Raw genomic sequence first — 13,109 nt, 5'->3', positions numbered from 1 at the left:
TATAGGTTATTTGCACGCTCACTCGCCGGGGTGCAATATCGCACTGCAGTGCATCCACATTGGCTGGCGGTGTACTGGGGAATATTGCACGCTCAGTAAGGCCGCTGATTGGCTCAAACCATGGAAACACTCACGTGGGGTGCGATAATAGTAACAGTACTAGTACTAACCAGGGAGTCGTAAAAGCCCGGGAGAGGACACGGCACACATTCCCAGAAAACATCTTTGCCTCGCGCTGCCAGGGAACGGTGTTGCGAGGCAAGGAAATAATTATTATTTTCGAAAATTGTGATGTCTTCTTGAAATACTAATTGGGACATTCTCCGATTTCTCTTAGAGCACGGAGACGATTGCTCCGTCGAGTCTTCTGATCTCTATTTTCATCCTCAATTCTTCCAGCTGCCTCACTCATTCTCTCAGTTTATCGAAGTTAATTTATTCTGAGGCGATGGAAATGCAAGATAAATCCCAGTACTTCAATTTTATTTGAGTTGGAGTGAACAAAATGAGATTTGTGGAAAATGACGCCACTTCCCGTGTTAGCCGCTGGTCGTATCATACAGCCCATATTCCATTGCAGGTGATGGGCGAACGTTCGTGTTGAGATCCGCTGAGCTTCCTCGTACTCGTGGAGTTGAATTTGTGGCAGAAATTGCACTGAATTGCAGTCAAATGGTTGTGAATGAAACGAGATTTGTGGAAAATGACGCCACTTCCCGTGTTAGCCGCTGGTCGTATCATACAGCCCATATTCCATTGCTGGTGATGGGCGAACGTTCGTGTTGAGACCCGCTGAGCTTCCTCGTACTCGTGGAGTTGAATTTGTGGCAGAAATTGCACTGAATTGCAGTCAAATGGTTGTGAATGAAACGCGATTTGTGGAAAATGACGCCACTTCCCGTGTTAGCCGCTGGTCGTATCATACAGCCCATATTCCATTGCAGTTGATGGGCGAAAGTTCTTGTGGAGATCCGCTGAGCTTCCTCGTACTCGTGGAGTTGAATTTGTGGCAGAAATTGCAGTCGAGTGGACTTCTGTGCGTGTGTTGTGAGTGAATCGCAACGGCTCCCTTCCTTCAGCATCGTCAAAACGCAACATAGAGCATTATTACGCACTCGTTCCATGATTCATGATATTGCCTGGATTCTTTTAAAAACAATCAATATGTGTTCCCTATCTATCTACATTGTACATGGTTGCAGGTCGTTATTTATAAATCTTGATAATTTCAACACTTTTCTACTCGTATACTGAGTATGCGGTGACTTTAGCCGTTTAGGAAACGGAAGGCTCAGCTTCCAGGTTGGCTAGAAAGGTTCTCAGTGAATGTAACCGAAGTCTTGGCGAGTGTACAAAAGGTAAACGTATCATTTGTACTTCATAACGGAATTGTGCACAAAAATGCGCACACACGCACGCGCTCACGCACACACACAAACACTGTACAAACACACACAAAAGTACAAGCACATGTGCACATACACACGCCCCCCCCCCCCCACACACACACACTCAACTCCCCACCCCCTGTACCATGTGTACTGAGTCTGACAGACAGACACACAATCATGTTTACTGTTTATGCTTCCTTCGCCACCAGTTTCGGATTATGGTGTCAACAACGAGTTGTAAAATATTGGTATTTTAGGACTCCCTGCCCTGAAGACGAGCACAGTGCCGTGGATCGAGCAGATCCGGCCGCGCCGGCCTAGCCTGTCCCCGGGGAAAATTGCGGAAAAAAATCGCAAAAAACGCGGGGAAAAACGCGGCATAATATGGCATAATTTGCGGTGAATTTGCGGTAAATATGCGGTAAATATGCGGTGAATAATATTGATGTGCGGCAATTTTCAGTGAGTATGTAGTGAAATCAATCAGTTACAAGTCTCTGGTGTAAGCACTCGTCATATTTGAGTAAAAAGCCGCCACGATGAGACGTTGCTGACCGAACAGTGCACTGTGTGTACGTGTAGTGCAACAAAAAAGTTCAAAAAACGCGGGAAAATCGCGGAAAACGCGGTCTTTTAAAAAATCGCAAAAAAACGCGGAAAAAAACGCGGCCGCGGAATTGCAATTTTCCCCGGGGACAGCCTAGCGTGCTTCACTTTCTGGCCGAGGCAAACATCGTCCGCGTGCGCGCATCCCGTGTCCTCTCCCGGGCTTTTACGACTCCCTGCTACTAACTGTCTTAGTACTGTAGCGGACATGGAAATCCAGTCGATTGATCGGGGCCAGCGCCCTCAGCGCGTACAGAACGCTGCGTGCAGTGCACATGTTGATCCGATGGGACCAGTGCGCTGCATGTGTGTGCCGCTTACCCACGGCTGCATGGCCAGCGCCCTGGGGCCGCTAGACGTGCGACCGGATTTCCATGTCCACAACAGACACTATTAGCTACGCCTCCTTCAACCACATTATGTACAATCAGTGTAATGCAACAACATTGGCATGCAGGCACTTTGGCACTGCATGCCTTGACAGGAGAGAGACAGATGGCGGTAAATGCAGTCGACTCCACTTACTTATGAGCTCGCATAGTGATATAGCGAACCCTTGTCCATGTCCCTGTTTGAACCCATACAAAATCGACCCTTTATAGCTAGTACTAGCGAACAGTTTTCGTTTATAACGAACCAAATCTTGTAGTACTACTAGCACAAGTCATGTACTCACAGCACAATGTTACTTATTACGGAGGATTAGCAAGACGAAATTCGCGTTCGCGTTCGCAAACATTTTTCAGTGGACCGTATGCGTGTTAAAACAAAATGGCGTCACGATTTATTGAAAGTGGTATAGTTGGTGGAACGAGTGTTCAAACCCATTTGAACTTCATACTGTTCGTCTTCTTTTTGACATGCTCTCTTTCCATCGTCCTTAGCTTTTGTTTGTTGAGAGCTGTTTTGGCTTTCTCCTATACCTCTGGGGGATGCCAAGTGATGGATTTGAGAGGCTGGTGATGGCTGTGAGCGAGAGTTTGCCGATCGGCGTCGTCCTCGCTATAGCGATGAAAATACTAGTTACTGCGCACCTGGCAGATATCACAACACGTCGGAGCGTCCAGGAGCAAAGGAATCTTGGGTTTTCACTGGAATCTAGTTCCTCCAGCATCGTGTAGCCCACCGTCGGTGAATGGCGGTCCAGAAAGGTCGAAACTGGTCTTCTGCAGCATCTCGCAGTCCTGCGAGGCACACTGAATACGCCTGTCATGTATTCTACAAATAAAAATCACGAAGTAGTGGACTTTACAGTGATGAGTCTATCCTGTATGCTGCAAAAGACGCAGGAAATGTGACTGGTGTCCGTACACTGGACGCCAATATCATCCCAGTCTTCTCCTGCAGGATCTGTTTGACATTGACATACCGGTACGCAGTGGGTCGACATTGGCCTGGTTTGGCAGCTATCTGCCTGGGTGGATGTAGCAGGTTTGCATTGGCGCGTCGTCCAGTCCGACATTTTCTTGTAACTGTGGAGTACCGGCAGGGTTTGAGAGGTTGCTCGTGCTGTGAACACATCTCTACTGCCTGTCTCGTCCTGGAAGTGCCGTCTCGCCGCTTCCTTGCTCTACAGTCACGCCGTTATTTCGCTTTGTTTCGTGGTGCAGCTCAAAACCTGCCCAAACAACTGTGAGCTCGCAACATGGTATGGACAAATTGCACCACTCATGCTGGTTAACTAAAACCGGGATAGTCGAGTAAGCGAGTTCACTCCCTGGGCCATGGCAAGATCTGTTCAGCGCGGGCTATTCCAACCTCCAAGTGCATAGTCACCGATCGGTCCATGCGATGGTGGTTGACCTACAAAGAGCCAAGGTCTACGAGTACTACTATTGGATGCTGTCTACATGCAGTCAACAAAATCAAAGTACCTCAGTATGCCCCAGAACAGGGCATGTGCATCTATAGCATGACACAACAGGGGTTCTGGCGGCACCTGTCAAACAAGCAGTAGCGACTAGTGCCAGCTACCTATTGGAGGCTAGCCGCTACAGTCTGTCACTGGAGATAATTATTATGTTCACTGTTTAGACTGAGCACAGTCAATGATGCCCAATCAATCTGCCCAATGTGTGTTGTGTTCCACCACAATAACGTCCCATCGCATCAACCCTACTACACGCACATGTCGTCACTCTAGCACGACTTGTGTTATTATTGTTTATTTTGATTCGCACGATAAATAGAGCACAATAAACGTTAACTTGACCGAAGGTTAAAGGCGACTGCAGATAGAGGAACACATCGAGGTACAGGTACCGGCATCAATACAGTATCAGAGAGAAACAAACAAAAATGAGAGGTACGCAGAAAAAACTCTCGTAAGCCCAAGGGGAAGTGGTTGATGAGGGATGAATGCACTCTCCACGCTCGTCTACACTGTTCGTGGAAATGCACACATACATACAATAATATACAACATAGCAATAGCATGCACAGAACCGAACAATTTCATGTTCACACATGCAAGCACAGACCTGAACATTAGTACCAAAAGCCGATACAGACAATATCCCCATACACACAGACGCACACACACACACAATGTCCCATGTATGCGCCCGTGGCGAGAAAAGCACGCAAATCTAAAAATGCACTGGATGTGAACCCACAGATTTTCTCTTATAGCAACGATAGCGGATCTGATTCTGAATGAAACACACACACAATACAATCATTGAATGCCCATCCGCAGATGATGGCAGGTCCTGAAAGAACAGGCAGTGTTCCAGTGATGGGGAACAGAACTTCGAGTGGCGAGTGACGTATACACACACACACATGCGTGCGCGGGCACACACCAAAGTATGAAGAAATAGAATCGACATCGTAGTATTCATTGGTTGGGGGAATGGAAAGGAAGATGAAACATTGCTGTAGGTTATTGTTGTAAGGACACTGGGAGCACAACAGAAAGGTAAGCAACTTGCTTTGAAGCAAAGAAAGTTATTATTCCACGGATCTCAGAAGGAAGGAACGTTCCAGAATGCTGCACTGGCAACAGGCGGCCTGCATGTGCGCGGCCCCTGCAGTCGGTCCAGCTGCCGGCCTTGCAGTGCTGAAAAGAATGTGCAGTACAGCATGTCACATAGTGGCGCAGCCTGGACAAATAGGCGCTGGGAAGTCCTAGTTATGTGCTCACCTACACCACGATGCACCAATCTTCTGAGCTACTTTGGCAACAACTTTGTCCACTTGAGACTCCCATGGGCTGAGCCAGTTGTTGAGGGCTGCATCAAGGTGAACGGCAATGACCGCTGATGGCAAGGCAATCCATGACACACAGTCACTAGGGCATCGTCAACATGGCGCTGAGGCTGGATCGATAAAATCAACCTTTAGGCTGCCGCTGGGTTGACAACGAGGCCGCTGTCTCGAAGCTAGTCAGTCAGCCTGGTCACCGCCATTGACGAACCAGCCGCCACCGCCAGCAGTGGCGGTAGGTTGTGACAAGTGTGGTGCAATATTGTCAGCAAATTCAGTACTCAGGATAAGATGAGTGACAAAGGGAACGTTGTGTTTGATAATACATGTATTGAAGTGAACAGGGATGATCACAAACCCTGCGCGTACTCTACCGTGAGTTACAAGAAAATTCCCGACTGGACGACGAGCAAACACCAACCTGCTACATCCAACCAGGCATATACTATTACGATAGCTGCCAAACCAGGTCAATGCCGACCTACTGCATAATGTCAATGTCAAACAGATCCTGCAGGAGAAGACTGGGGTGTTGGCGTCCAGTCACTGAGTGTACAGACACCAGTCACATTTCCTGCGTCTTTTGCAGCATACAGGATAGACTCATCACTGTAAAGTCCACTACTTCGTGATTTTTATTTGTAGAGATATATGACAGGCGTATTCAGTGTGCCTCGCAGGACTGCGAGATGCTGCAGAAGACCAGGTTCGACCTTTCTGGACCGCCATTCACCGACGGTGGGCTACACGATGCTGGAGGAACTAGATTCCAGTGAAAACCCAAGATTCCTTTGCTCCTGGACGCTCCGACGTGTTGTGATATCTGCCAGGTGCGCAGTAACTAGTATTTTCATCGCTATAGCGAGGACGACGCCGATCGGCAAACTCTCGCTCACAGCCATCACCAGCCTCTCAAAACCATCACTTGGCATCCCCCAGAGGTATAGGAGAAAGCCAAAACAGCTCTCAACAAACAAAAGCTAAGGACGATGGAAAGAGAGCATGTCAAAAAGAAGACGAACAGTATGAAGTTCAAATGGGTTTGAACACTCGTACCACCAACTATACCACTTTCAATAAATCGTGACGCCATTTTGTTTTAACATGAATATCGCGGGTTCGCGAACTGGATTGCGAACTTTCGCACTTTTCGTTCGGAAAAGTAGTCGGAACACGAATCGTGGATTCGTGTCAGGGCAGTCATAAATTTACCACGCTGTACTTCCCACGTCGTGTCAACATCATGCATGTGCGAATTCTGTTTGCTAATCCTTCTCATAACGCGAATTCCGTCACTGAGTTCGACTTTCTTTGGAGAGCGAACGCGAACGCGAATTTCGTCTTGCTAATCCTCCGTAATGTTACTGTTAGGAGCCGGAGTCGAGTATATTAGGCCATCCAGAATTAATTCGTTGTTTCGGGTCACCCGACCGACCGTCTTTTTTCACCCGACCGCAAATTTTTTTTATAGTGCATGCAAATGTACAGACTAGACTATATGTTACACACGCAACCCTAATAATAGCAGTCCAGATATCGACCTCAGAAGCAGCCATGGCTAGCCAAATGACAGGATGCAGCGCTTGGTGACGACGTTGTATTTTATCTCCGATCCGCAATCAGTCCTGAAACAGCATCAGCTCCGCCACCTTGTCGCTATTTACAGAAGTTTTCAAGGTGAGAGCTGCTCGCCGGTCAGACTAGTTTGCCAGCGAGGCCAAGATCTGGTCCTGGAGGGGACCTGGATCTGATGGGACAATGACTGCGCTGGATTGTCTACACTACAGTCTACAGTCAGATTTGATCGACTGGCTAGATGGACAAAAGCTATTCGATGTATATATGTACATGTACATGTACGTAAACCAAAATAAAAAATAAAAAATAAACCCGACCGACCGACCCTGGCACGGATGAGTGAAGTGACCCGAAACAACGAATTAATTCTAGGTGGCCTTATTATTTTATTATTTTTGTAACAACCGAGAGAGTGAGAATGAGAGATGCATGCTGGGTGTCTAGTGTCGCCATAGTGATTAGCAGCACCGGCCCGGCGCGGTCGGCTTGAACGAGTTACGTGTCATGATGATGTCGCACAAGCCAGGATCAGGAGTCGGGAAATAAATTCAACTACCCGTACTAACCCGTACTTTACTTCACAAGTAACTTAGTTCAGGCACTAGAACTACATGACTTTGTACTGACTAGTACTAGTAGTAGTAGAACTTGTAGAAGCAGGAGTCGTTTGCAAGCTAGCTAGCTTCATTGAAACATCAATCACTGAACGAACAGTTTTAGTCGACAGCTTCCACGGCTTCTTTCCAGGGTCCAGTTCCTCTCTAGAGCTACACTGTGGCTCCAGGGCCTCGGCAAACAGCCAACTTCTTCGCCCAAGCTTATTGCAGTAAGAAAGGCTAGGAAGTAGTTTGTAAGGAGGTGCAGTGTGTACCCGCCAGAAGTGGGGAAGCAAGGCGAAGCAACTGATTTCGGTAATCTGATAGATCACCACTTGCTGTAAGTACAAGACAATGTCACTGCCAATGGCTTCGTTGTCCATCTCGGGCAAAGCTGTTCATGGCAGGCCGCCGGCCCACACTGCAGGTGGGCTGGGCAAGCCATTGCCGTCGACGAAAGGAAGGGCGCTCGCTAGCACCTCAAAGCAGCCAAGCAGCGGCGTGTCCACGTCCGTAGGGACTCCTAGCTGCAGCAGCGACGCCAGCAGCAGTTCTGCTCAGTCCACAGCGGCCGGTGTGGGCCGAGCACCGCAGGCCGGCGAGCCTCAGGCGTCTTGCTCTGCTTCGGCGACAGCATCGACCAGCTCAGCAACAGCGCGGTCCAGTTCGCATGACATCGGTATAGTGCGCCGACCCGGCATGGCCCCGGCGGCTGCCACAGCACCGAAACGACGAGCGGCGACCGTGACGGCACCACAGCCCAAGAGCATGAAACGAGGAAAAGTCTGGAACGAGGAAGTCGAAGACGGTAAGAGACCTCGGCTTGCACAACTCATTCCTCCCCGTCCCCCATTGAAGTAATTCACTTGCATGCGATTGAGGAGGATATAGTTCTTGTATGCCAGGAAAGGAGATTGAAGGAGGTCACGAAGACGAAATGTATCTACCGTTGGGTGCTGCACCCAGTGCCCGCAGTGTCGCCAGGGCGCGGTCTAGTAGTCCTGGGAAACAGTTGCTCCGCTGCACCCATGGTTTCCTACTTACACTTACCGTCCATTCAGAAAATGATATCCTAGCTTTTGGCCATTAATGGGTCAAATTTCGAGTTTTGTCACAAATTTTTTGGCAACCCCCATGGAATAGGGCTTGAAAGTGATGACGTCAAAACGGCCAGGGAGTAGTAAGTTGACATCAGATTTCTATTTTTGGATCCACTAAGGTGTGACTTTGCTATTGCCTAAGTATGTGGGTGCATAGCAACCCACTCATGTCGCATGCAGGTGTGACTTTTATTTCGCCACCAGTTGTAACCCCGCCCCCAGTAGCCAAATCAGTCAGTTTCACTGGTTACATCACCTTGCTGAGAGTAAGACGGCTTGAAATGTGCTTGGATCCATACAAAAACTGGATCCAAGTGGATCCAATTTTTGAATTTTTGAAATTGTTGCTATGCTGTGACGTAGCACTTTCAAGCCCTATGCTCTTCATTGTGTTTTTGAGGTCTATTTCTCCGAAGAGCAAGCCATAACGAGAATAGGATTTCAGCCTGGTTTTGCCCCCAAAGCACTGAATTGAGGAAAAACCATGAAAATCCAGGCCGTTCACTGCACGTGCATAACAGTACATTTGCGGGTCGAACCACAGTTAAGGCACCTTTTTGGACCCTTTTTTCAAGTTTCGAATCTCGCGGCCCGGCACTGCACAGTGTACCATAAAATCACGAAAAATCACCAAACACGGGAGCTCTCCAGAGCCAGCGCTCGTCATTTTCTGAATGGACTGTGGACCGCGCAGTACATCTAACATGGAGAGAGTGGGCAAGACTAAAACATAATTCGGATTGGGGAACTGCATGCACTGGTGCCAGAGAAACTCCAGCACATCCGCAAAGGAACTGGAATTATACTTCAATACCGGGAAGAATGCCGGGACCTGCTCTACTTCATCGTCATCTCTCACAGCAGATTATGTTGGAAATTCTCCCAGTACACTAGCATCCATCTTCAAGTCATGAGAAATGAGAAACCAGAAACAAAACAAAAGGTTTGAGTGAGGGTCGTACTGTATCAATTTTATATATTACAACATCTCAAGATGCAATGAAAACTGCGGCCAATGTGAAGAAAGTGGGTGATAGCCAGCCATGGCGATAAAGATGAGTAAGGGTTACAAGGGAAAACGAAAGATCTAAAAATCGGTATTTCGGTCCTGAAACGCCCTTTGGCACAATTGGATCTGATCAGGATCACTCAGCGCATTCAGGAACCCATTCAAGAATAGGCCCAAGAGTCGATTCGAGAATAGACCGAACAGGGTGACTTGAACCCGGTACCCTCCGTTTATCTACTATGATCTTAGACCACCCCACTATGCCTGTCAACCCATAGAATTATCTACAATGTACACGATGTTTTGTGACCTGTCCATTTTCCCTGTAGCATACCGGTTTCAGCTGGCTGGCTTTCGCGATGCCACCGAGTATGAGCATTTTCACGGTGGAGATCTGGTAAGAGGTTTCGCTGATATGGTGCTTTGAACTTCACATAATAGTCAACAACAACAACAACAATGTGAGAATAAGGAATTCACCAACAACAACAACACCAACACCAACAACAACTACAACTACAACAACAATAACAATTGGCGATGGTGCCATCGTGAGAATAAAGAATTCAAAAAAACAATATCTCACTGTCTCTTATTGGCCATTGGCCATCGCGAGAATAGAGGTTTGAAAAACAACAACAACAATAACATATGTAAGAAAGTCCGTTGCTCCCCACAACGAAGCTCGTACTTTGCCGCCAACTTTACTTGACACTTGACCCCAAGTCCAAGTCAAGTGGGCGGAAAAGCGAGCGCTCCAGTGTAGGAGCAGCCAACTTTCCTATAAAAATCAAAACAATTAAATTATCACGGAAGTCGCTACCACATCGTATTCACATAAAGTATTTTGTGGAGTATAAACCTCACCCGGATTTTTTGTTACGATGTACACACATCTACCATGGTTATCACTATCAATTTGAAATGATTATATCCACAAAGAACGATATAGGGCTTGAACGTGCTACTTCGAACTACATGGCAACCAGGCTGTTGTCATGAGAACACTGACTTATGGATCCAATCAGTCGGATCTGGTTCTGGCTCGTGGCACGGCCAACAGCAGGGCCGGCGGAACCGCTCCGGTCGGTCCGGCCATGGCCGGACCAACTTTTCGGCCACCGCCGATTTTTTTAGGACGCAGTAAGGGGTCGTCGCAAAAGTTTTCTGTCGTCCCTGAAACGAACATCGTTCATTTCGTACTCGGACCCCCTCCCCTCCCTCTGAAACGAACACAGCTTGCTATGCTGGACGACGAAAATCGCATACATGTACATGTCATATGTACAGTGTGTCGGTCGACTTGCGATTTTGGCTTGCACCCCCTCCCCCCCCCCCCCCCCCCAATGAATCATGTTCGTTTCAGGGACGACAAAAAACTTTTGCGACGACCCCTAATGTCATGTTGTGATCATCGATTGTACATACGTACGCGTATTTGCGATCTCACTCTGATCTTGCCGTGCACCCGTGCGGGCTTGAGGGCTAGCTGTGGCCTGTGGGTCTGTGGCTCGAGTCGCGCGACCTGAAAGCACGTGCCATGATGGATTCTACATTGTAATTAAAAAAATTATTTGTAGTACTTGAGGGTTTTCGTCGAGTGCTTCAGATTCTTTTACTGAACGAAGTAGTTTTTCAAATTTGTCTCGCTGTTTGGTCAGCTTAGCCGCAGTGCATGCTTAGCAGCTATGGCTTCTGTCAGCGAAGTATCTGTGCCAGAAGTGCCAGTCCACCCAACCACTTCCTTCGCGTTTCCTCGGCGGGAATTTGGGAAAAAGACAGTGGTGAAGCGCTCTTGTCAGGCGTCATATTTCAAGACATGGTCTTGGTTGACCTACGATGATCAAAGGACCAAGGAACTCCAAGTTACACTATAATGTTGTAAAACGTCAGTACCGTCCGTCAGTGTCGTGCAATGTTATCGCATGAGCTGATTGTTTAGTAACTGGTGGTGTTAGTGGACATTATAGTGTAACTTATAGTTCCTTGGTCCTTTTTACTTTTTATAATTAGTGCTTGGCTCTCCATCCGAGTTCATTCTTGAACCATTTATTATTATGATTTTTTAGTTTTTTCCTCCATGTCGTCTCTCCCTCTCTCTGTCTCTGTCTCTCTCTCTGTGTCTCTTTCTCTCTCTCTGTCTGTCTCTCTCTCTGTCTCTCTCTCTCTGTCTCTCTCTGTCTGTCTCTCTCTCTCTCTCTCTCTCTCTCTCTCTCTCTCTCTCTCTCTCTCTCTCTCTCTCTCTCTCTCTCTCTCATCTCTCTCTCTCTCTCTCTGTGCATGTTCCTCTTAGCCGGATCGCTGGCCCAACGGCTTGGTGAAAGTTCTGAAGCTGAAGAGCGGCTACTTCTATTGCTATAACCGTAATCGTGAGTGTGCCCACAAGGACATCCACTGCACCAAGATCTACAGCTACTAGGTGCACGATGTACACATGAGCTGCTTGTGATCAGCCATGCATGACTTCTGCACCTTGTCAACTGTGACCATGAAGGTAACAGGTGAGAGTAGTCTTCCGCTCCAGCACTCTGCTGGTCCCGTTTATAAAAACATTTCCAGTACGTCCAGCCTGGCCGTCTCAAGTGCAAGCCCCTCGATGTACGTCAAGCCTGGCCGTCTCAATTGCAAGCCCCCTCAGTGTATGCAGGTCGACTGGAGTAGGGATTATGAAACATGTGAAGGGCAGAACTGATGCCAGACGGATGTGTGGTCAGGGAGAGATAGAGAGGCCTCACCTAACATGAATGTCCTCATCGGTTACTCCATGTTTCATTGTATACGCTGGTAGCGTCATTTTATTCTCGAGTGCAGTGCCTTTCTTGTAGCTCTACTGTAGCCAGCATGTGTATGATATTCTTGCACCTACTTTAGCTAGCATGTACTCGAAGTATGTGATATTCTCGCTTGCAGTTCAACATGCTTGTACACGTCAGTCTAATGCAGCTAGCATGTATAATGCTCAGCATATAGCAATGGACATCGACTTTAAATCCTTGCACTATCCCCCCCCCCCCCCCGCACCACCACCAGGGGGACTGCCAATACATCATATAGCTGCTGCGGTTGTTTCCTTCCATCTCTGCACTTGTGATTGCTTTGGTGTGAAGGCACTGCTTGTTGATCAAGTCTTGAGACTTTCTACTTTGTATATGTGCTGGTTTGACAAATCTTCCCCTCTACGTCTTTGGCTTTTCATCTATTGAGTATTGTGGTGACAGCACTCATCTGTTTCCTTATGATAACGCCGCACCTTTTTCTTTTTGTTACATGTACGCAAACCCTTTCTGTATGCAATTGTCAGGTGATCTCTCTCTCTCTCTCTCTCTCTTTCTCTCTCTCTCTCTCTCTCTCTCTCTCTCTCCCGCTCTCGCGCGCGCACGCACTCTGTCTCTCTGTCTCTCGCTCTCGCTCTTTGTCTCTCTCGCTCTCTCTCTCTCTCTGTCTCTCCCTGTCTGTCTGTCTCTCTCTCCCTCTCTCTCTCTCTCTCTCTCTCTCTCTCTCTCTCTCTCTCTCTCTCTCTCTCTCTCTCTCTCTCTCTCTCTCTCTCTCTCTCTCTCTCTCTCTCTCTCTCTCTCTCTCTCTCTCTCTCTCTCTCTCTCTCTCTCTCTCTCTCTCTCTCTCT

The 13,109-nt window shown here is 47.8% G+C and overlaps 1 protein-coding gene across 1 annotated transcript; it reads left to right on the top strand.

Annotated features, from left to right (window-relative positions):
* Window positions 1-7,425: 7,425 nt before the first annotated feature.
* On the top strand, window positions 7,426-12,612 carry LOC135819658 (mucin-19-like). The gene is made up of 3 exons (XM_065332908.1): window positions 7,426-8,186; window positions 9,817-9,884; window positions 11,781-12,612. The coding sequence occupies exons 1-3, from the start codon at window positions 7,733-7,735 to the stop codon at window positions 11,904-11,906; spliced, it is 648 nt and encodes a 215-aa protein (XP_065188980.1). The 5' UTR covers window positions 7,426-7,732; the 3' UTR covers window positions 11,907-12,612.
* The last annotated feature ends 497 nt before the right edge of the window (window positions 12,613-13,109 follow it).

The sequence above is a fragment of the Sycon ciliatum genome, chromosome 6, assembly GCF_964019385.1.
Source record: "Sycon ciliatum chromosome 6, ocSycCili1.1, whole genome shotgun sequence".
NCBI lineage: Eukaryota > Metazoa > Porifera > Calcarea > Leucosolenida > Sycettidae > Sycon > Sycon ciliatum.
The sequence above is the reverse complement of the archived record's forward strand: the minus strand, read 5'-3'. Positions and strand labels throughout refer to the sequence as shown.